The sequence below is a fragment of the Pteropus vampyrus genome, unplaced genomic scaffold (genome assembly GCF_000151845.1).
Source record: "Pteropus vampyrus isolate Shadow unplaced genomic scaffold, Pvam_2.0 Scaffold33, whole genome shotgun sequence".
Lineage (NCBI taxonomy): Eukaryota > Metazoa > Chordata > Mammalia > Chiroptera > Pteropodidae > Pteropus > Pteropus vampyrus.
In genome coordinates, this window is record NW_011888814.1 from 8,389,775 (window position 1) to 8,414,623 (window position 24,849).

A 24,849-nucleotide genomic window follows, 5' to 3' on the forward strand; every position below is an offset into this window, starting at 1 on the left:
CTCCAGTCTCTTCTGGACTGTCTGTCCAGTGAGAATCTGGGCTATGTCTCTCCTGATAGTTTTTAAATGTCTTTTTCTCTAGTCGGGGGTGTATCCTGTTCTCATGGTGTAATCTTTCTCAATTCAGCCGGAAGATCTCAAAATTAGTGAGCCCAGCAGGGCTTTTCTGCCTCTGCTAAGACAATGTGATAAATAGGGGCTTCTACTCTTGAAGATTTTTCTTACTATTGTTTTCCCTGAGCTGATTACTCACTTCCTCACGCTGCCCCTCTCAATTTGGTGGTGGTGGTAGGTGTTAATTTGTGAGAATACACAGTTATATTAACACAGTAATCCTGTGACATGGCTTCTTTGCAGAGGCTGCTGATCATCCACTGATATCCTTTATTCTTAAATAATAAATAATAGAATTCCTCAGTGCAAGGCGGGCTCTTGGCCACCCAGCTAAAAGCTACATTTCCCAGCTTCCCTTGTAACTGGGTGTGGCCAGGTGACTGAGTTCCAACCAATGGGATGTGAGCAAAAGTGATTATGCCATTTCTTGGCCATGCCCTTAAAAGGAATGACTGTGCAGTCTCCTTCCCTTTCCCCTTTCTCACTGGCCAGGATGCAAACATCATGGCAGGAACTGGAGCAGCCACCTTGGAACCCAAAGATGGAAGCCGCATATTGAGAATGGCAGACACTCTACCAGTCTGGACTGCTTACCTTTGGACTACTATGTAAGAGAGAATCAAACTTCTATATTAAGTCAATATTTTGGTGTCTTTTAACTACCTACATTACTCTCTAAGTAATATAGCTTTGTGCCACTTCCTTAACCCAGAAGCCTGTACTGCCTTGTTAAACTTGTGTTTATTTCTAATTTTGTGTTTTATAGTCTTCCTTTTTAAAAATTAAACTGTTGGTTAGTGGTTTGTCTAAGTTTTCTTTTTCAGAGAACCAGCTTAGGGATTTATTTATCCTAGTGTACTTAGAGTTTTAAGATTACTTTTGCTACCTTCACACTTGAATGAATTTCTAGCCATTTATGGAATTATTGGGTCATATCCTTCTTCCTCAACATTCTTTCTACACTGTTCTATTGCCTTATGCCATCTAAAACTGCTGAAAAGAAGTCTGAGGCCAGTCTCATTTTATTTCCCTTGGTAGATTGTCTGCTTCCTCTATCTGGATGTTTGTAGTTGGGTTACCCTAATATTTAGGAACTTCACAAGACCTATTCTGGTCTCAATGGTTTCTTTGCTCAGTTTACCTGGAATGTAGTAAATCCTGTTCATTTTGAGCCAAATTGAGTCTTTTTGTTCAGAAGTGGCTTTTTCTTTTATATTTTTGACTACTTTTTTAATTCTACATGTTTCCTCTTCATCAGGGCCTCTAGCTATATGTTGCATCAAATGTCTTATGTATTTATTATTTTCCTTCCATTTGCCCTTCTTTGTTGTGTTCTGTGATATTCGCAAGCCTGTTATCCATGCCACTGACTGTTTTCTGTCATGTCAACTCTACTTCTGGTGGCTTCTAATGTGACTTTTAGATATCTAATAGGCTTTTCTTCTATTTATTTCTTTACCTTTTCAAGTTTTCTTTTCATCTGATTTTGATATCTCAGATTTTTTTGTTTGTTTCATAGGGTCCCAGATTATATTTAATTTCCTTGAGAGTGCAGAGAAGATTCTTTTCAAAGACTATTCTATTTCCTGGAATCCTTTTTCTTCTGATATGTATTTTCTATATGTATTTTCCTACTGACATTCTTTGGGAGAGGAGAGCAGTATCTTACATAGATCCCATGGTAGCTCCATACTAAGAAGTATTAACTGTTTTAATTAAAAAACAATGCTTATCTGAATCCATCAGCCCTTCAGATATAACTTCTATTTCGCAGAAAATATAATTACTAGAGAAGCAAGCGAAATACCACAAGGAAGTAATCAGACAAATCCAGAAGTCGGGACATTTTGTAGGACAACTGACTTAATTGTTTCCACTAGTAAGTGTCCTACAAAAAGGACTGCACTAGATTAAAATAAATATAGGGAATGTGTGATTCTGGATTGGATACTGATTTGAATAAGTAAGCTATAAGAATAATTGGAGTTAATTGGAGAAATTTTCATATAGCCTAGAAATTAAATGAGATAAGATAAGATAAGATGAGATGTGTCTCTACCGAAACACAAAGATAGAGAAAGTGTTGGCCAAATAAAACAGGTTATTAAAAAGCTATAAAACAATTTTAGAGTATGATCTCATTTTGGTACACATACACAGTTGGTTGTTACAGTGATGTTTTCTGGGAGGTAGGAATATGCTGTTAATTTTTTGAGCTTGTCTATATTTTCTGGTGTTCTACAAAGTACAGGTACTGCTTGTAATAAAGTTTTTAAAAAATCATGACACATATTTAAATGGGACAGATTTATCATGAAGATAATAAAGCTTAAATTTCAGAGTCTCTTAGTCACATGGGTCCTTCTGAAGGCCCTAGGAAGACAGCTAGTAATTTTCTGTCATCCTTTTGAGATTTTTTTAATTTTATTTTTTGTGTTACAGCATTTTTTTTTGTTATGGTAACATATACATAGTGTAAATGAACTATTTTAACCATTTTTAGGTTTACATTTCAGAAGCATTACATACATTCACACTGTTGTACAGTCATCACCATCACTCATCTCCAGGACTTTGTCACCTTTCCAAACTAAAGCTCTGTACTCCTTAAATAGTAACTGTCGATTCTCTCCTCCCTCCAGTCTTTTTATTTTTAAGAATCTCCAACATTGTGTAAGCTTTAAACACAGAACCGGGGTCGAATCCCAACTGTCAACCAGATATTCTGGTGAGATCTGAGCAAGCTTTGAAATGATAGCTGACACGGCCAGAGTGACTTTAGCCTCAAACCAAAGGAAGGTCAACATAGTTGAGAAGACTGTCACCAAAGTGCTTATCACCAAACACGCAAAAGGCAACAACTGTGGCAGCATCAACACCACTGAAAACACAGGAAGACAAAAGCAATGAGTTTCTCATATTATTGAAATATATAGTTATACAACTTTCCCCAGAAGCTATGTTTATCATTCTTAAGGTCCTAATTTCTCATAAATTAACCATAATTTCTTTATTGCTTAGAATAATAGTACCATGATTTCCTGTAAAAGTTTGTCCAGAAGAGTAGATAGGAGTTTTATGTAGTTGTATCAGCTAGTTTTAAGTCTGGCTTTATCTCTCTCATGCTTAAAAGAAGTCTAGAGATACATAGTCCACAACCGGTGTGATAGTTTTATGATCATTAAGGAGATGGAGCCCTTTTATCTTGCTACACTACCATCCTTAGCATGCCACTTCATGACCCAATTGGGCTGCTCAAGCTCCAGCCATCAAGTCTGTATCCCAGCCAAAAGGAAAAAACGAAGAGCGAAAAAGAGCATGCCCCCTTCCTATAATGATTCCTCAAAAAATCATACCTAATACTTGAGCTTGTATGTATTTTGCCAGAACATAGTCATATGCCCTTACCTAGCTATAAGGGAAACCAGGAAATGTGACTTTTATTCTAGGAATTTGTACCCAATCAGAAATTCTATTACTAAAGGAACAGAGAGAATGGATATTGGAATAAACAACTAAGCTTCTGTCGATTGGTTTTTTAAAAGACTCAGTGTGCTAGTTTTTGAGGTTTAGCGGGGGCATTTAGGAAGGGGTAGACATTTTAAAGCACCATTTATATCACTGCTTACATTTTGAACTAAAAGCTTGCTTCCTCACAATTAGCTTTCTAGACAGGGTGGGCGCTAAAGCCTTCCTCCACACTCCACAGAAGTGGGTTCAACAGGCTTATGTGGAAAAAAAGAAAAAGTCATTTTCCCAATTGAAGGAGATTTTTTAATGTCTCCATGACCAAATATATCTAAACTATATATCTAAGCCAGTAACGGGTAAGCTTTAACCGTGAAGAGCATCATATCAGGGTGTTCATTGCCATCACGTTTGCACTGTGTGTTGTTTCTAGGGAAATGTAAACCACAGGACATGGTCTCTGACCCCACTCTTAGAGAACGTTACCGTGGAGGACATTTTCCCCACGTGGTAAACAGAAGACAATGAGAAATGTGAATGCACAAGTTCTTGACCAACCAGGGAGCTGTTACAGGTGCTTGAGCAGGGGGCACAATAGAGATGACCAGGTGAAGGGCTGATGGAATCAGATGACCTCATGTCCTCATGACCTTTTGGCTTTCTCCAACTTCATAATAAATAAAAATAAATCTCCAAGCTGGTACAGTGCATATATTGGTTGTTAAATTGCTTTTCTCTATTGACCACACTTGACCTTGATGGTGAATACATTATTTAATAAATTCTGGAATTTTGTCCAGCTTGGAATACGATTTCTCCCTGAAATGGACTTGAGTAGTGGTCAGTCTGCTTGATTCTTTGCCCTGGAGGTGGCCACCTCAGGACTTGGGCTCTTTCTTTCTCTGACTCAGGAATGAGGGACACTGTCACTCTCTGAGACGGGGGAATGGCTTGTTGATACAGCAGAGCTGCTCATCGAGGTTCTAATTCTCCCAGTGACACCTTCACAAAGCCAGCTTCTGGGTAAGAAACTAATTACTACTTCTGTTCCTTCGCTTTGACCTCCTAAGGGACATAGGCCTGCAGAAGTGACCAGCCAGCCGTTGCAGAGCACAGAGAAGCCCCACAACTCCTTCCATAACCAGAAAGGTCTACTGCAGATACACGAGGGGGTGTGTGTTGGTGAGGGGGGGGCCTACGTAGTGCAAAGTGTTCAGAGGTTGGATTTTAAATAAACAGCCCTTAAAACTCTTTGATGGTGGTGGTGGGCGGGCTGCATTAAGAATAAGGGAGGGTTGAAAGGCAGGGAGGGTATTTCTTCTTAGCAGCGGAAGGAGCGTCCCAGCAGCCTTCCTTCCTCGCTTTCTGCCTGGCTCACGAACTTCTTGGCAAGTTCTGGGGGAGCTGTGTCTTTGGGTCACTAGAAGGGCTGGAGAATGTCAGGGGAGAAACACACCAGCAAAGCACTCTGGAGGAAAAGCGGGGGCTCCCTCTGCATTTCCCTTCCCACAGGCCTGCCCTGATTTTTCATGATGTCATCCATTCATCATTGTGAGCTGATTGGCGGTCCCAGACCTTGGCCAGCTGCCCAATGCCAGGAGAGCAGAGAGAGATCCCAGGACAAATGTGCAGCAGGCCCCTGAGCATGTACGGAAATGTCATCAGTTCCACATAGAAAGACTTGGCGGAAATCGAAGAAGACAGTAAAAGTCACAAGATCCTATCCAACCTTTCCTTCCCTGAATGCCTGGGAAGAATTCAGGGGCCTCTTGCCTGTGGATGGGGAACCAAACCCTGGAGTGGGCCTGGGTGTAGAGGAGGGATTGCTCTGCCAAATGGTTCATTCTGCAGAATTCAACCTGTTTCCTGACTCAGTGGTTTTTGAAAGCAACTTTGTCCAGGTACTCTGGGGTCACTCAGAATGGCACTCCTTGATTCTTTTGAACCTGTTCCCAAAGCGTGATCATAAGAGCCTATCCCTGGGACTGGAGTGGAGTGAGAACTGAGGCAAGGAGAAGTCAGTGGGCCTGGAATGCAAGGCCACTCTCCTCTGACACCCACTGCAGAGCTCCAGGGCTGCTTCTGTAGACAGGGAGAGAGGTCAAGTGTTCTCTGCTCTGAGTGGAGGATTGTTATTCGAATCTCTCAATTTACTTCCTCCTCCAGGCTGTCAGCCCAAAGCAGATTAACAAAGAGGCAATGAATCGAGTTATTCTTTGAGGATTTTGGAACAGAAATGCTGATTGGTGAGAGAACAGGATCTGGGCACCCAGAGAGACCTGGGCTCAGAGTCCACTGCTTTCTCAGCAGGTGGCAAGTGACTTGTGCACCCTGAATCCACTGTTGTAAAAGGGGTGGGAATGACCTGAGGATTACATTCAGACACGGGGAGGCAAAGGCCTTAGTATAGCAGGTGCTCAGTGCATTTTCGTTTCCCTTCCTGGGCTCTCATTGCCGTCAGATGGATCCCAGGATAAACAGAACTTGCGAGTTGCAAGGGAGCTTGCAGCACAGGGAAGGTGCAGGAGATTACAGGGTCTCTCAGAGAAGGGCCAAAGGCCAATTTTTTCAAAGAAAAGCCAGGGAACAGTCTGGGGAGGATTCACAGAGATGTGTCATGTGTCAGGGAACTCCTGGTTTATAGTTCTTGTGGGCAATTGCTAATAGTAAGTAGTGTAAATACTATTACAGTTGTTTAACCTATACAGGTTAAAACAGTGGTTCTCAGCAGCCATTATTTTGCCTTCCAAAACCAGGGGACATTTGGCAGTGTCCGGAGACATTTTTGACTGTCTTGGTGGGGGGTGGGGGTGGGGCATGTAGTGGGTAGAGGCCAAAGATGCTGCTAAACATCCCACAGCGCTCTTGCCAAAAAATTATCCTGCCGGTAATGTGAATATTGCTGAGGTTGAGAAACTTTCAGCTGAAATATACTGGTGCTTCTGCCAAATGCTCAGGCTGTGCCCATGGGGCTGCTTTGCAGGTCAAAAAGGGCAAGGACTGGATCGACATCTACAAAGCCTCCAACACCATGGCCCTCGGGGTGACCTCCTCCGTGCCCTGCCTGCCCCTTCCCAACATCCTCCTCATGGCCAGGGTCAAATGGCACCAGGGGCAGAGCCAGACATGGAACAGACCATCTACAGCCCCAAACATCATCCTGAAGAGGTAAGCAACACCGATGGGAACGAGGACAGGTGGAGGGGGGAGGGGGGACCCAAAGCCAAGGCTGCTTTGTGACTAAACTCAAGGAGAGAGAAAGCAGAGAAGTCATTAGCAGTGATATTAAATTTTTTAAGCAACAGTAGCCCAAGACTGTGGCCACACTGGAAGCATCTAGATGAGGTGTGGTAAAGGGAGGAATTGTGTAGACAGGACTAAGGAACCAGTCTACATGTTCACTTTCCTTCTTGCTGCACTCATCCCACTGAATTCTTAGGAAATCTCTCTGCCTCTGGCACAGGGGCAAGAAAGCAGTGAGATCTGGCAGATGGAGCTGAGGTTCTAGTCCTTGGTATGCAACTAACTAGGCTCAAATAATGTTTAGTTACTTCCTGCATCCTAGTTTCCCTACTGGTAAAATGAATAAAACTAAGTGTCACTTAGAACTGTAACATAGTGACATCATGCTTGTCCGGGATGAAACAGTCCCTTTTGACGTTTGAGCCTCTTAAAGTAATCTGTAGGGTATCCAAGAGTTTGTAGATATTCCCAGAAGTCCAAGGAAACCCTTCATTTTTTCATGTTGCCTCAATGATAAAACTCTCTATTGTGTTCTGGTGTACCCACGGCAAGTACAGCCCAGCCCCAGCTGACTATTTGGCCCAAAGCCAGCTCCCTGAACCTTAGCTCCTTTGGGAAGAGTAATTGAGGCAATAGTGTCAATGAATGGACAAGCTGGACAGTGGGGCCAACTCTGTGGCAGAGAAGAATAGCTCTCCTTGTGCTATCAAGAAGGAAATTGAAAACCCTATGACCCCAGCAACCTAACTCCTAGGCTGCCTCTCTCAAGCAGGATCATGGGACACCATCATGAAAATCATGGCAGGATGGGTGGAGGTTAAAATGCAGACTCCAGGACACAGCCCAGACTTACTGAATCTGAGTTTTAGAGGGTCTGCATTTTAAACAAGCTCTCCAGGTGATTCTGATCTCCCACTCTGCTAAGCATTCTCTCTCCATCTCCCCAAAGCCTCAGTCCTGAAGGAGACACTCCTCGTTTTAATGAAGATAGGGTTGGATCAGAAGCATGGGGTTGTCGGTGTGTGTCTTCCCTTGTGCCTTCAGGATTCTCCCATTGAAGTTCGTGGAGCTCCAGGTCTATGACCGCCTTCAACGCATCCTGCGGTTGAGAACGGTCACTGAGAAGATCTACTATCTAAGGCTCCACCCTGACCATCCTGAGACCGTCTTCCACTTCTGGATCCGACTAGTTCAAATTCTGCAGAAGGGCCTGTCCATCACCACCAAAGACCCTCGGATTCTTGTCACTCACTGTCTGGTACCCAAGAACACCTGCAGCCCCTCTGGAGACTCTAAGGTAAGTTGGCACCATTGCTGCCTCCAGACAAGGTCAGAGCTGAGCTGTAGGGCTTAGGTGAGCTGGTATGTGCGCACCCTGTGAAGGCAATCCCTGCCTTCAGCCTTTTCCGATCAGCTTTATTGAGGTATAATTTACAATTCGCCCACTGTGTACAGTTCAACACTTTCAGTAAATGCATAGACTTGTGCTACCATCACCACAATCTAGTTTTAGAACATTTCCATCACCCTGAAAAATTCCCTGGTGCCCATTTGCACTCATTCTCAGTTCTTCCTTCTTGCCCTAGGCAGCCATTGATCTGTTTTCAGTTTCTGTAAGCTCATATTAGACATTTTATATAAATGGAATTTTACAATATGTATAGTTTTTTGTGTCTGGCTTTTTTCACTCAGCCTATTGTTTTTTGGGTTCATCCATATCGAAGCATGGGGCCAACTCGGTGGCAGAGTCACAGACTATCAATAATTCATTTCTTTTAATTGACGAACAGTATTCCATTGTATAGATATGCTCCATTTTGTTTATCCAGTTGATGGATATTTGGATTGTTTCCAGTTTTTTGGCTTTTTTTGAATAATGTTGCCATGAACACTTGTGTACATACAAGTTTTTGTGTAGACACATGTTTTTATTTGTCTTGGGGAGATTCCAAGGAATAAAATTGCTGGGTCATATGGTAAGTTTATGTTTAACTTTAAAAATTTTTGTTTTCCAAAATGACTGCACCATTTTATATTCCCACCAGCAATGCATGAATGTTTCAGTTTCTCCACGTCCTCACCAACACCGATATTGTCTATCTTTTAGATTAAAGACATTCTAGTGGCTTTGTAGTGGTTTTAATTTGAATTTCCTGGATGGTTAATGATGTTGAGAAACTTTTCATGGGCTTATTAGTCATTTATATATCTTCTTTGGTTAAATGTCTATTTAAATCTTTTGCCTATTTTTAAGTTGGGTTTTGTCTTTTTATTAAGATGTAAGAGTTTTTGTATATTCTGGATACAAGTCCCTTATCAGATAAATGATTTGCAAGTATTTTCTTCTAGTCTGTGAATTGTATTTTCATTTTCTTAATGATGTCTTTTGAGGATCAAAAGATTTTTAACTTCGATGAAGTGCAACATCAATTTTTTCTTTTACTGATCAGGCTTTTGGTGTTGTATTTAAGAACTCTTTGTTTAACCCAAAGTCACAAAGGTTTTATCCCATGTTTTCTTCTAGGATTTTTATAGATTTAGCTCTTCTATTTAGGTCTACAATACATTTTGAGTTAATATTTGTGTATGATGTGAGATAAAGGTCTAATTTTTTTTTTCTTTTTCAAGTGGATGTACAATTGTCCTGGCACCATTTGTTGAAAAAAACTATCCTTTTCCTCATTGAATTGTCTTGAACACCTTTGTCAAAAATTAACTGACCATAAATGTAAGGATTTATTTCTGGATTCTCAATTCTGTTCCATTCTATTTGCCAGGTCTTGTACAAATACCACAATGTTTTGATTAACGTAGGTTTATAGTAAGTTTTGAAATTGGGTGATGTAGGTCTTCCAATTTTGTCCTTTTTCAAATTGTTTGGCTATTCTATGTTCTTTGCATTTTCATATAAATTTTAGGGTCAATTTGTCAATTTCTATAAAATAGCCTGCTGGAATTTTGATAAGGACCTGTTGAATTTGTACATCAGTTTGGGGAGAATTCCCATCTTGATGATAATGAGTCTTCCAGTACATGAATATGGAATGTCTTTGCACTCATTTCAATCTTCTTTAATTTCTATTAGCAATGTTTTTGTCACTTTCAGTGTACCAGTTCTTCACTTCTTTTGTTAAATTTATTCCTAAGTATTTTATTGCTGTTAATATTATTGTGGATAGAATTATGTTTTCTTAATTTTATGTTTGCACCATTTATTGATTGATAGTATACAGAAATACAATTGATTTTTGTGTATTAATCTTGTTCATTAGATATAATAGTTTTTGTGGATTCCTTGGGTTTACATACATACATGCATGCATGCATACATACATACATACATACATACATGTCATCTGCAAATAAAGACAGTTTTATTTCATTTCCAGTCCAGATCCCTTTGTTTATTGCTTATTGTCTTCGCTACAACCTTCAGTACAATGTTTAATAGAAGTGACAAAAGCAGACATCTTGTCTTATTCCCAATCTTAGGGGAAAAACTTTGTCTTTCATTAAGTATAATGCTAACTGTGGAATTTTCCTCAGGTTGAGGAAGTTCCCTTCTATTCCTTGTTTGAGAGTTTTTATCATGAATGGCTATTGGATTCTGTCAAATGTTTTTTTTTCTGAATTTATTGAGATGATCATGTGGTTTGTTCTTTATGTTATTGATATACTGTATTACATTAATTGATTTTTTAGATGTTAAATCAATCTTGTGTTCCTGTAATAAATTTCACTTGGTTATGGTGTGCATTTATAATCCCTTTTACATGTTACAAGATTTGGTTTTCTAGCATTTTATTAAGGGTTTTGCATCCATGTTCATTAGAAATATTGGTCTGTAGTTTTCTTGTGATATTCTAGCTTTAATAATAGGGTAATACTAGCCTCGTTGAATGATTTGGGAAGTGTTCCCTCCTGCTTTATTTTCTGAGTTTGTGAAGAATTGGTATAACTACTTCTTTTAATATTTAATAGAATTCAAGTGAATCTACCTGGGCCATTTTGCCCCAGGCCTTAGAGTGTGACGTAAAACTGATGAGCTACAACATAAACTCTAAGAAAGCAGGAATTCTTAATCTGTCTTCTTCACTGCTATATCCCCAGTGCATAGCATATAGTTTACATTCAATAAATATTAAATAAATGATTGACTAAATGAATATGAGCAGCTTGCACAGCTGGAACACCTTGGGGCTATCACAAGTGATAGGGAAAAAAGCAATTTTACCTAAGCGTAAAAAGCAATTTAATATAGGATTTCTCTTAGATAAATTAACTTTTAAAACATTCTTATTCTATTTTTTAAACATTTATATTTATTCTACAATAAATATTTGATGCCCCTACATTTAACAATAAAACCAAGTAGCATAAGCTTTGTTAAGGTTTATATGAATAAGCTATTCAATAACATTAAAATATGTTAATAAGAATAGGTTATCTATTAAATTATGTCTAAAGTAGTCAATGACAAATGTTATCCTTAGGGCACCAAAGGGTATTTATAACGATACAGGGGGCATAAACAAACAGATATGGCTTTAGCATTGCCTATCTGAGCAGCTGACATGGCTGCCCAATGGAGCAGTTTGAGTTTTAATGCTTTAAGATCTGGACCATGATATTAGTAAAATGCAGAGACCCTAGGCCTTAACCAGCTGTCTTTGCTTGTTTTTTCCATCTAGTTAGTACAGAAGAAGCTCCAAGCCTCCCAGCCGAGCGAGAGCCTCATGCAGCTGATGGCCAAGGGGGAGAGTGAGGCCCTCTCTCAGATTTTTGCCGATTTGCACCAGCACAACCAGTTCAGTCATAAGTTCAGGTATATGACTTAAATCAGGCCAGCCTGACATCCCTTTCTGCGGTCCAGATGGTCTGGGCTGTGAAATCCAAAAACCAAGTAACTTGGTTAACAAGCTCAGGGAGGGGTATGAAATACTGCCACTCAGTATCGGGGCTCACCCTTGACTTAGGGCAACCTTTTCTGGTTCTCTTTGCCTTATTCTCCTTTTCCACATAGCAAGCATAGTGGGCTTGACTCTAGAGGAGACATTTTGTAAAAGATGAAAAGTAACTCTCCAATATTTAGTTAGTAACAGGTGGAAAAGTAAAACCTAGTTTCTAATCCAGTTCCTAGTCCTACTAGAAGTAACCAAAACGTTGTTTAAAACATTGTCTACTCACTAGGTTCCTTCACCTACTCACCTGGCCTCTACTTGAACTTTATGGAGCGTCTGTGATAATTTTCTCAATGAACAGTCTATTCTGGAAAGCTCCATTGTACAGGCCTATCTTCATGCCTGAGGAAATGTCCTTGTACAGATTCCTTGTACATAGACTCTGACTTAGGGTTTGAGTCTTAAAACTGCTTGGTCTGAGGGAGACAGGAGTTGAGAGTACTTAGACCTCTGGGCACCACAACCAGAGAGCAAAGATTAAGTGGTACCCGGGGTCCTAATGAACTCAATTTGTGGTTTAAAATAAAAGGAAGAACAGAAATAAGTTAATAAACATCACCGGAACTGTAAAACGAGGTGTCAGAGAGGCAGATATAAGTCAACTCTCAATAAGTATTAACTTGTATTATTAAGTCTACCTTGGGCTGGAAGTACAAAAGTATTGACACAAGAAAAAAACTTGTTAGTTGCCTGCTGTTAAAGAATTTATAGGGGGATTGTCACTCTACATATCTGTAATTAAGAAGTTTCTGAGTAAACTGTCATATTGCTGAGTTGGAAGAATGTTAGACTCTAATAGAGCAAGATATGTTGAAGCAACTTTTTGTTTCAAAATGTTAAAAAATTTAAGTTTTTAAAATTACTATTTGAAGAACAGCTTCTGTTTATGTTCATTGGCCACAACTCAGTCACATGACCACACTCAGCTGCAAGGGAGGCTGGGAAATGCATTCTCTATTGTGCAGAGCCATGGTGCCCGACATAGAAATAGATGTTCTGCCTCCGAAGGAGAAGGGATGAAGGGATACTGAGGGCCTATGGCAATCTCTGGCACTGACAGCTTTTAATATTTCCAGAAGGTCAAAGGAGACTAAAACCCGAAGGTAAAAGGGTATAGAAAATTGTGCAGATTAAGGGAACGAATGAATGTAAGACTGAGGCTTCATCCTGTGGAATAAGCGTGGTGGGTTTAGAGAAAAAGAAGGAAGTGAGGTGGTGGTAAGAGGCCATAAATTGAAATGGGCAGGGATAGAGCCATTCAGGGCCTGGGAAGCCATGCAAATGAATTTAGACTTTAATGGAGCCTTATCACCTTTCAAACTGGGAAGCGATGTGATCCAATTTACATGTTGAAAAGGTCATGCTGGCTGTCGCATTGACAGTTGATTTGAAGAGGGGGAGAGTAGGTGTGGTGAGACCAGCCAGGAAGCTATGGCAACCTAGTCTGGTTCTCCCGTACAAAGCAGATCAGAGGGATGTGAGAAACAAAAATAATAATAATTTGTGCTTTGCTGTTATCTCAGTAATTGCTTTGTAGAGACATTTAGTTTCTTCTGTTTGATTCTCCAGAACGAAGCCCTGAGTGATGACTTTTCTCTTCATCCAGGCAGGCTCTGGTTGCAATTACATCAGTTTTCGCACATTGGCAACAATGTGCAACTTACAGCAAATAAAATAAATGGCTGAGAGGCAGGACCAAACAGATGGAGTCTTACCCAGTCCTCTTCAGCAAAATCAGCATCTTGGTTTCTGCTCCTCACCCTCCTCCCCAGCCCCACTTCCCCTCCCCTATTTTTCCTTCTGGTACTTTAATATGTGTCACCCACCCAATATAGCCACAGCTGGCCTCTTTCAGATTTATATCTGTCTCTAAAGCTTTTGCGTCAGGAAAAATATAACTAGCAACAAGATTTAAAATGAGAATTTCATGCTCTATTTTTTTCCTTTTGACCTTCATTTCCTTGATTCTGAAATGGCTGGAGTTCCAGGAGCAGCAAAAAGATGGAGACCAAAAAGAACATCTCAGGTAATGGAGGGCACAGGTCACCTATTTTTCCGAGAACTCTCTGCTCTGCAGATGTGGGAATAAAACCCCCTCCAGCTCTCCATCCCAACTTTACTAGAGCTGTCACGATGTCTTTTCATAGCTTAGTGTGAGTTCCTCTAGGCTCTTTGGCACCCATAGTCAATTTGGCACCAAATCCTATCAATTTTTCTTTGAAACGTTTCTTATATCTTTACTTCATTTCTGCCCCCACAGACCCTACCCTAGCCCACCTTATCACCTCTTGCCTGGACGACTGCAGCAATCTTCTAATTCATTCATTCATTCGCTCATTCAGAAACATGCACTGAGCACTTGGTAAGTGCCAAACACTGTCGAAGGCTTTGGAGTCCCAATGAAGAAAGACATAGTATCCACTTCAAGGGGTTTATAATTAGCAGAATCAGATAGCTAAATCCCCAAATTATATAACCTCTACTTCCAGGCAGCATTCAAAAGCCCACACCTGGGGTGACTTAGGGGCACAAAGATGGAGGTGCCTCACTCTTCCCAGGAAGCTGTCTTGGAGGGCTGGGTCATAGAGGATGAGGACAAGTGGGCTGGTCAAAGAAGATGAGGCAGGGAATTCTGGGAAGAGACAGAGTCTGTGTGAGAAAACATGACACATTCTGAAAACAGCAGCCAGTCCTCTGTTTATTTCCAGTTCTAGTTTACCCCGAATCCACTCGTTTTGGCATGCATGACTCTACATTACATTAACTTCCCCTTCCTTATCCATCTTGCCTGATTACTTTTTCCTCCTCAAAAAGAGGCCTCTGCCTCATCGCCTTCTCAAGCCCAAATCTTCTGCTCTATCACACCTTAGCTATCCTTCCTCATGACTTATTCCCCCTCTGCACCCTCCCCATGATGCTGCACTCTAAATCCTACTGATCTTTCCATATAATCAAACACCTTCCTGCCCAGATGAATCTTTCTTTGGTCATAACCTCTCTTACATTATTCTCTAATTGTTTCATAGATTTTAATCTCGTTTCTTCAACCAATACTATTTTTTTTTTTTTATGACTCTTAATTATCCACAGTGGCAAGCACCAGGCTGGGGACACAATAGGAGCTCAGTAAATATCTGTGCACCATGCCACTAATAAATTATTCCTCCAAATTGGCTCAGGAGGCAGCCAGAATATCATGTTATATTTAGAAATTTAAAGGAGTGTGTAGATCCCAGGGGAGCTCTGCCAACTTCCGTCCAAACCAGAGATTATAAACTCAGATGTCTACAAGAGGCACAAATGAATAAAGAGTCTTAAGTATAAGAGACGGATATAAGAGATGGTTGGCTTTTCTCTCAACTCTATTATAAGTAAAACAAACAAACAAACAAACAACTGGACTGATACTTGGTTTCAGCATTGAAGAGACAATAGGCAGTGGTAGGGACAGTGGCAATGAGACAGTGAGGTTTCAATTCAGGCTTCAATTAATTGTTTCCATACTGTTGCCCGATACTCTAATTTTTCAAGAGAAGCCAAAATTCTGTATTTTTATGCTATATATTCCCCACCCATAAAAAATTAAAGCACAGTATAGGCCCAGTTAGTGGGCAAACATAACATATTTATCCTCATGTAGGCCAAATTCAGCCTGAAGGCTGATAGATAGTTCATAGCCCCGTTCTAAATGGTGAGTGGAGCCGATGCTGGCCCACACTTTTTCCAAGTCTATAAATGCTTTCTCATGTTGTGTGACTGAAATATGATGGTGATTCAGTCCTGTCTTTACACATACATTCAATGGCGCGTGTGTGTGCGCGCGCACACACACACACACACGCACACGCACACACACCATACCCCATGAGGTTAGGGTTGAGGGATACAGAAGTAGAGAATGTTTCAGACTTATTTCTGAGACTTGAGAGAACAGCTAGAATTTCAGGGGCCCAGGATATCACAAGAACTACCACTCCCAAGATGTCCCTTGGCTGATTTCAATTAATCATCCTGGAATGTCCTCAGGATGCTTCCTTTCCTTAGAGCTGAAGAAAGCCCTCTTTTCTCTTTGGGCCAAGTAGTGTGCCCTTCCAGTTTGGAAGGACGGTCACACCTCGGCCTCTTGGAACTTTTGGATGAAAAGAGAGAGGGAGAGCTACATTTGGGAAAACCAGCATCCCAAAGCTTGCCTGTGTGGCTAAACCTTCCACCTGCCTGTCAGCAGGTGGTGTGGCCTATTGCAGTACTTCCCAAACTTGAATGTACGTGCAAACAGTCCCCTGAGGGTCATGTTAAAATATAGATTCTGATTCAGTGGATCTGAGTGGACCTAAAACTGTGTATTTCTAACATGCTGCCTGGTGATGCCAAACCTGCTGGGCTGCAAACCACCCTTTGAGTAGCTGAAGCCAAGTGGATCAAGAGCAGGCTCTGGCTTAAGGCCATCTGGGTTCAAGGCCATAGCCAGTTCAGCTAGCTGAATCTCTTGGGGGGAAATTCACTCAGTTAACCTCGCCAAGTCATGTTGGTTCCCTCCTTTTATTGGCACTGTCTCGTTCACGCAATGTAGTGGTAAAAACATGGGCTCTGGAGCCAGGCTGCCTGGCTTTGAATCTTACCTCTGCCTTTTCATTCTGTGACCATGGGTAAGTTACTTAACCTCGCTGGGTCTCAGATTCCTCATCTTTAACATGGGGACTATGGCAACACTGACCTCTCGGGATCATTGTGAGGATTAAACGAGCATTAATGCACATAATTGTTTGGAACAGTGCGTGGCCCATAATAAGCACCCCACAAATGTTGACTGTAATCCATGAGCATGCTCTGCGAATTCAAGTATAAACAAATGTATTCCCTTTTTGTCCTAGCAAAAGATACTCCCAGTGAAGACGGCATCCCGTGCACCCGTGACCTCAGTTGGAGGAATTCCTTCACCTATGGAGAGTGGGAAAGAGAGAACCCCTCTGGGCCGCAGCCCCTCTCACTCCTCAGCACTCTGGCAGCCTCCACGGGGCTGCAGCTGGCCCCACTCGTAGGTACAGTCACGGGATTGGTCTGGCTGCCTCCATGGGACAGGCCTGGAGTTTGACCTCAGGCCTGGATTTAGATCTTGGGGTCCTGAGGGTGCTCCCAGAAGCTATGGGGTGGGAATGTGGGGGGGTGCCAGCCACACCGCCTCAGCGCTCTTTTTACCTGCCCTGTCTTCTCTGCCTCCAATTGAGCTGAGTGAGTCCCCACAGGCCCCTAGGTGTTCCTGCAAAGTGGCTCTGAAGGGAATAGAGATCAGGATGACACTGTGTCACTAGAGCTGCTTTCTCCCTGCTGGGCGATGTCATGAGGGCTGCCTCTGCAGTTTCCGTGGACTCTTGCTTTGAGGTGGTGGGGAGCTGGTTCTCTCTTTTCCTTTCCAGACCTTTTGGGGAGCCCCAACTCTCTGCTTCAGAGAGTAAGAGGGATCTAGGCCAGGAGTGGGGAGTGGGGAGTGGGCCAAGCTCTTATCTCTCCAAGCTCCAAGGTTCACGCATCTATCCATGTATTCATTTAACAAACATTCGTTAACTATTACTTATGTGCCTGTCTGGCCAGAGATAAGTCCCTAAAGAAGGTAGAGTGCTTTATGTTTTCTGAAGTGAAATATTATTAATAAACCACCACCTCTTATAAAATATCTGTTATTAATAGTTGACAATTTAAAAATTCACAGTAAGTGTCTATGTGCCCACAAAAGAGCTTTGTAGGCAAGTTATATCTTATTGAATATTTTCATCTCCTACACTAACAGGAAATTCTATTTGAGCCACCCTTTCACACTGGGGAGAATCTAAGCAGCCCTCACCAATACTACCCTTCAACATTAAGCTTTCTGAGGGGCCATCTGGATGAAGGGAAGGGGAAAGCTGCAACTAAGGACACACTAGAATCATCTCATGCCGATAGCATAGCTTTCCTTGGAGAACCATTTGGGAGCATGGCTTCTGGATGAGAAGCATCCTTCCAGCGTTATTCCAGCACGTAACTTCGTGATCTCACCACCACACATCATCACAGCTCCGCTTCCTTCCCCTGCTGGGCAGGCACAAGAAGATATGCTCTCAGAGGGGACAGGACCAAGAGATGGAGAGAAGGAAAGAAAGGGAAGCAGGACCAGAGGAGAGGTGGAAGAGAACGAAATGGAGATGAAGAGGAAGTTGGAGAAGAAGGGAGATACAGAGAGGTGGTAAGAAAAGGAAACAGAAGAGATTTGGGAGAGAAGCTGAACAGGACTAGAGAAGAAATACACCCGAGAGATGCCTCACCCAGCTTCTATTTATCTAATTTAAAACTTGAAAGTAAGGCCATATACCAAAAAAGAAATTTGTTTTCTTCTCTGCTCAGACTACTCTGGATGAGTACGAGGGGCCGGAAATGAATTCCAGCCAAGGGCCTCTCTATAAATTTCCCTTTTTGCCAATATATTTTTTTTGTTAGTCCCTCTTTTCTCATTCAAGTTTTGGCCTTTAAATTCCTTAGCCCATTCTCTAACTTGGACTCGCTAGCCTGGCCTTGTTCCAAATGGAGGTTTGGGTTTGAGGCTACAGAAAGGTTCCTTGCAGGAGGTGATCAGACAAGGTGTGCGAGATAGGGGATATTTCTCTTTTGTGTTCAAACTTTCTAAGTTTGCTAATGTCTCAGCCCTACAAACACTGGCTCAATTTCTTTTGCATATGACAACCCTTAAAATGTCAACACACCTTGTTAGCGCTTATTAAATTATCAATTCCAAGACAAGAGATACAGGCTCAAAGCACAGGTAAAATCGGAGGTTCACAAATTATAGATCAAGAGAGTCACCAAGGAGTGTCTTTCAGGTGGCCCATGGACCAGCCTCTTTGTTTAAAATGTGCAATATTTCACATTCAATAAAAACCAGACTGTGAGTATTTCAGAAAGGCTGCCCGATCTTTGATTGGAAAGTGTTTTCAGATGTCTCTTTTTGATTTAAGGTTTCCTAAGAGGTTCTTTTTCTTCACTGAAAATTTTCAGACTGAAATTGTTGGAGAGATAAAAAGTAAGCTCCTAGATCACCGTCTTGCCTTCCAAGGATGAATTAGGTCCTAATTCTTGGTGATTTTAAATCTACATAGATGATCCTTCCTGTACCCTGGTCACTGTTCCTTAATTTGCTGCCCAATGGTCCCATCCCCCACCCTCCTCAGCCACTGTCTTCCTGATCTTACCCTAGAGTTTGTCATTAATAACTGTACCCCACCTCATTATTTCTGTTCTCCAGCTATACCGCCTCCTATCTATTCCCCCGAGTCCAATAACCCTTCGACCCCACCAGTCCTACAATACATCGCTCCTCCTGGGTTTTCACTGACCCTCAGTCTCCTCGCGTCCTCATTTCCCTCCCCTCAAGCCTAGATTCCTTGATGAATCATTATTATTATCACTCCCTTGCATGCACCTCAACACCTTTAAAAAAAAAAAGTCAGTATCAAAATTCTGTAAACTGGACCCAGCTCCAAACACATTAATGCTATGCGTAGTCCCTTCCTCAAATCTATCCCCGAGTTCGGCCACTCGTGAAAGTTTACATGTATCTCTCCATTCTTAAGTATGCGCCCCCAACAGCATGTCAACACTTCTGTGTCTCTTTCACTTCATTCTATTCACTTGTCTACGTCCAACTCTCCACCAACTCTATGCCTGTACCACGCCGCTGAGCTTTCTCCTGGAGAAAACCACATGACATACTAACCAGTCTCACCTCAAAGTCATAATCACAAGCCTCAAGAGGTTCCTTAATGGTACCGGGGGTTCATCCTGTGTTTCCTTCATCCATTCTCTCTGCTGACTGGCCATTTCACATCTTCACATCATTGCCCTCTGATGACTCAGTTTCCCATCTCCCTGAGAACATAGTAACAACCGAAAGAGAACTCCAAGCATTCACCACGTGTATCATTTACTCAGAACCAGACCTACAGATCTAGCTTCTCTCCTCATTACTACAGAAGAACTATCTCCACTGGAAGCAAAGTCCAACACTTTTCCTCTTGTACTGGATCTCATACCATCTCGTCTACTCAAGGACATTCCTCCAGCAACTCTCCTTTCTTTGCCCTTCATCATCAATTTTGTCCTCACTCCTAGAATCTTCACACAGGCAATGAACAAGCTGGTGTTTCTTCTAAACACACTGTTATTTCTTCCATCTAAAAACAGAACGAAATAAAAGAAAACCTCTCTGGGCCCCTCTGCCCCCTCTGCTCCATTTTCTCCACTCTTTTATAGTAAATTCTTTGAAAGAGTTTCCAAATTCTTGCTTCTCGTTCTCTTTTGAACTCCTCCAGGAGGGTTTTGCACCCATTACCCCAGTAAACCTGATCCAACAGTGCTCAAGCTGATGGCCAACATTTCACTGTTAGCGGCATGTGACATGTGATTACCCCTCGAAACCCTCTCTTCACTTGGAGTCTAGAACACTATACTCTCCTGGTTTTCCTCCTCCTCCACTGGCTTTTCTTCTGAGTTTCCTTTGCTGATTCATTCTCATCGACACTCCCTCTGCTCCCCCTACCCCGCACCACCATCTCTGAAAATTAGAAATTTCCAAGACTCAGTCCTTGGGTCTCTTCTAATCAACCCCATGGCTTTCCCACCACATAAATACCAATTACTCCCCAATTTTTACCTCTCATTCAGACCTCTGTGAACTCCAGGGATACATATCCAACTGCCTACTTGACATCTCCATCTGAATGTCTAATAGGCATCTCAACATATCTAAAACTAATCTCTCAATATGATCCCTCAAAACTTTCTCCCCCTAACATCTTCTCCATCCTGGTTTTCTAGTTGCTCAAAACCTCGGCGTTATCCTTGATTCCTCTTGTTTTCTCCACACCATTTCCAACCCACTAGGAAATCCTTTTAAATTACTTTCAAAATATATTCAGAATCTGACTCTTCTCACTATTTCCACTGATACGCTCTGGACCAAGCCATCTTAATCATCACCTAGATTGTTGCAAAAGCCTCCTAAGTGGACTCTTTGCTTCTAGCCTCAATCTCTTCAGTCTAATGTGACCCTTTCAAAATTTTAGATCATGTCATTTCTCTACTCAGAACCTTTCAATGGCTTCCCATCTGTATTAGGGTAATGCTAGCTCTGTAAAAGATAAACTTCAATGTATCAGTGGCATGAAATAACCGACAGAAGTTCATTTGTCACTCACAAAGTCTGAAAAGGGCATTCCTGTTCAGTGAGTGGTTCTTAACAGGAACCTTGGTTCCTTCCATCTTCTGACTCTGCCATCTGTGCTCCATGGCTTCTAGGGTGGCCACAGAATGAGAAGAGCCTGAAGAATCACACGTGGCAGATTTGTATGGCCGGTGTTGGAAGTAGCAGACATCATTTCCTCCTCTCTTCCATTGGCCAGAGCTCAGTCGCCTGGCCACACTTCAAGGGAGGTTGGGAAATGTAGTCCTGCTGTAGTCACAGGGTGAAGAGGACACAGTTTGGTAAATAGCCAGTCTCTTCTATGCCATCTCATTCATAGCCAAAGTCTTTATGATACCCTAAAGGCCCTATATGGCGTCCCTCCCCACCCTTCCCCCATCCCTGATACTACTCTGACTTCGTGTCCTCTCCTCTCCTCAGTTCCTACACTGCAGTCACACTAGCTTCTGGCTGTTCCTCAAACACTCCAAGCACGCTTCAACTTAGGACCCTTGCCCTTGTTGTTCCCCTTTCCTGGAACATTCTTCACCACCTTCAGATGTTCACTCACATGTCACTTTCTTCACGATCCTTCCCTGGCCACCCTTTCTAAGACTGCAAAACTACTCCAGATAGTCCCAACACTCACTTTTCTCCTTTCTGCTTTATTTTAGCTCTAAACACCTATTACCGCCTCTCATCCTATGTATTTTGCTTTTTTATCTTTTTTATTAACTACATACCAGAATGTAAGCACCATTGTGTTTACTGACGTATCTCAAGTGCCTAGAACAGCATCTGGCTCACAGGAAACAAAATACTCATTTGTGGAATGAATGTTTAGTAACACTATGTGAGCAGAGTTGGAATGCTTGAAGAACATCAGTCTTTCTAGGTTGGTATTGTTATACCTGCCATAAACAGTCCTTCAGTGCTCTCAGAGACAGAATCCAGGGCTAGGTGGCCATGGGTACATTCGAGGTGACATTTATTATGAATGTCACCAACCCAACTCCTTTTCCTCTTCCACCTGCCTTCTAACTCTGGTGCCCCCAGGTGGCCTACTCTGCATGTCTCTCCTCAAAAAGCACTTTTGTTCTCATGGCTCCATCAGCTGCCTCCTGGCCAATGGCCCTTCTAAGTATCTCCTCCAGCCTATTTGTTCTTTCTTTTTAGATATTCTGCTATCACCTTATACTTACCATGTCTGGAATTTAACTCATTATTTCCCTCATCTTCCACTCATTTTGCGAATTCTCCCAGTCTCCATGATTAAAACTTTAAATTTTTGAGTACTCTTATTTTTTCATCCAAGCAGTCACTAAGTCCAGAACTTATTATTTCCACTTAAAATTTTTTTTCTCATGTATAAGTAAGTGTTCCTCTGCATTTCCCTTGCTCTGCCTAGGCCAGGCCCTATCCACAGGGAACATCAGGGTCGGGGGACCCCATCTCCGGCAGAGTCTCACTACCTTACCCAGCCTCCTCTACGACATTGCCAAGATGGGTGGCTCTCCCACTAGGCTGCAGTTTCTTGAGGGCAGAGACTATGTCCGATTCATTGTGGGTTCATCAGCACCTAGCGCAGTACCTGACTTCAAGGAGGCATTTTTAAAATACTTTTTAAAATACCTCCTGATGCAGCCTGTTTTATAATGAATCTACAAAAGAAGCACTATCAATCTCGTTTCACCTCTTCTGTAGACACAAGCTTAGAAACCTTCAGAAGAAGACCCACAATTCCCATGGCCTTCAGCTCAGGCTCCTCAGATTGTTAAGACCTTCCATTACCTATAAAATTTACCATCTATGCTTTCCCTTCATGCCCTCCTCTACCCCTCTTTTTTTTTTTACCTCCCTCATTGCATACCTGACCTGAAAATTTACCTCGCATACTGTCCCCTACTTGCCTCTGTTCTTCTTATTACTCTTGCTGAATAGTGCATTCAAGACTGCCTTAGTCTAGCCTGAGTCATACCTTCTTAGGAAGCCCTCTCTGGCTACCACCAAGGACCACTGTCACTCTTTGGTCTGAATTCCAGAAACATTAGTTGTTAGCCTCTCATCTCAGTGCTTAAAAATAACGTCTAAGTTTTTAACTCTTTCATGAGCATACTACTTGTCTCAACTGGATTTTAAAGTACAGAGGTTTTATGTGCTAAGAACACAGTAGGTTTATATTCCATTTGTGTTGCAAACATAGTAGCCCTCATTTAATATGTGTTTTCATAACATGAAGATAAATAAGTAAATAATTTCCTGTGTTCTTCTTAAATCAGGGACATGTGTCTGTTCTCTTAACATTATTTAAGCATTTATTTTGAACTGGGTGGTAAGCTCAGAGCTGTAGATACAAAAAAGAATAAGGCGAGTCTCTACCCCAGAGACTAGACTGGAGGAGGACATATGAATAAGCAACATTTTGTACCAAAATTTGGCAAACAAATTGTACTGAAGATACAAATTGCTACAAAGGCAAATAAGGGAGGAATTATTATGCCTAATGGGGTCAGGAAAAGCTTCTAGAGCTAACATCTGAACCGGGATGTCTATGAACTGGAACTTTTATTGGCATTCACAAGGCAGAGAATCTGGAAAAATGCACTTATTCCAGGTGTAGCAAATCACTTGATGAAAGACCGTAGAGAGATGAAAGGGTGGACTGTGAGGAAACACCAAGATGACAGTGGCCAGAGAGCAAGACATGTGAAAAAGAGCGTGGGAGATAAAGCAGAAAGATACACAGCAGCCAAGGGTAAAGAGCCTGCTGTAGACTACCTTATCATGGTGGTAGCACTGAAGTAAAAGAAGTTGGGGTTGTTCAATACGGTTAGTGATTGACACAGTCGATGTAAGAAACATCCAAACCTGTAGAAAATTTTTGAGTTTATTTGAGCCAAACTGATGACAATTACTGGGAAGCAAAATCTCAATCATTTGAGAAAATGCTCTGGAAAATGGCAGTTTTGCAGCTTACTTTATACGTTAGAATTAAAGGAGTAGTTAGAATTAAAGGAGTAGTAAGTTAGAATTAAAGGAGTAGTTGAAATCCATTGGTGGTAGATTAAGGTGGTGGGAGAAAACAAAGTGTGTGGGGGAATCTCTGGGATTGGATAAAAAGGCAAAAATCGAGCAACATATACTTCTTTTACATTGGTGAGTACAGGATAGTTATGGATAGTTAATTACCATTTACAGCACGTAGAGATTGTATGCGGGGAACAAGAGAACAAGGAGAGGTTCGGGGGTCTCATGCTCTGCTGCCCTCTTTGAGGGGTCCGGGAGAGTACACTGACATTTCTAGGGCATGTTATTATCTTCGATGCAAAAAGACAATAGATGGGCTCACTTAAGGTAAAGATTTGACCTTTATCAAGGAAGCCATAGGCTTAGGATGTGACTACTTGCCATGACTCGCTTATAGCTAGGAATTTTTATGTTCAGACCATCCTATGTGGTCACTTTTGGTCTGAGTTCAGAAGGTCCACCATACAGAGTTTGTCAGATTTAGTATGTGGCCCATTTATCCTTCACAACACAGTTGGATTAATTCAGCCCTAGATGCGAGTGGACATTAACTAGAAAGATAATTCTAGAAGCCCTGTGAAGACCCAGTCACAGGCGCTGTGAGCTAGGACACGGAAGCCAGGCAGCCACGCCCACAAGCCGCAGGGAGTAGGGGCCTGGAGCCGCCATCCCAACAAGACCCAGGACTACAGTAGGGCTGGAATTCGGTCCACGCAACTAGGCGCGCTGGCGGGGACGTGGCGCTTTCCAGCCAATCATGGCTATGCGACTGCTGGACCAATGGCTGCCCAGGACGATTTTGCGTCCGCAGCGGGTTTGCTGTTGATT

General features: G+C 42.0%; 1 protein-coding gene across 14 annotated transcripts; it reads left to right on the forward strand.

Annotated features, from left to right (window-relative positions):
- Positions 1 to 558: 558 nt before the first annotated feature.
- FAM71F1 (family with sequence similarity 71 member F1) lies at positions 559 to 18,718 on the forward strand. 14 transcript variants are annotated; one of them, XM_023528897.1, is made up of 9 exons: positions 559 to 722; positions 4,494 to 4,605; positions 5,095 to 5,483; positions 6,566 to 6,750; positions 7,870 to 8,122; positions 11,517 to 11,650; positions 13,766 to 13,812; positions 16,658 to 16,825; positions 17,864 to 18,718. In XM_023528897.1, exons 3-9 carry the CDS (start codon positions 5,238 to 5,240, stop codon positions 18,196 to 18,198), a joined length of 1,368 nt encoding a protein of 455 aa, XP_023384665.1. In that variant the 5' UTR covers positions 559 to 722; positions 4,494 to 4,605; positions 5,095 to 5,237; the 3' UTR covers positions 18,199 to 18,718. The 14 variants fall into 14 exon arrangements, with proteins under 14 accessions (XP_023384665.1, XP_023384667.1, XP_023384668.1 ...); XM_023528899.1 differs by having other exon boundaries at positions 13,769 to 13,812; XM_023528900.1 differs by having other exon boundaries at positions 13,775 to 13,812.
- Positions 18,719 to 24,849: the final 6,131 nt, after the last annotated feature.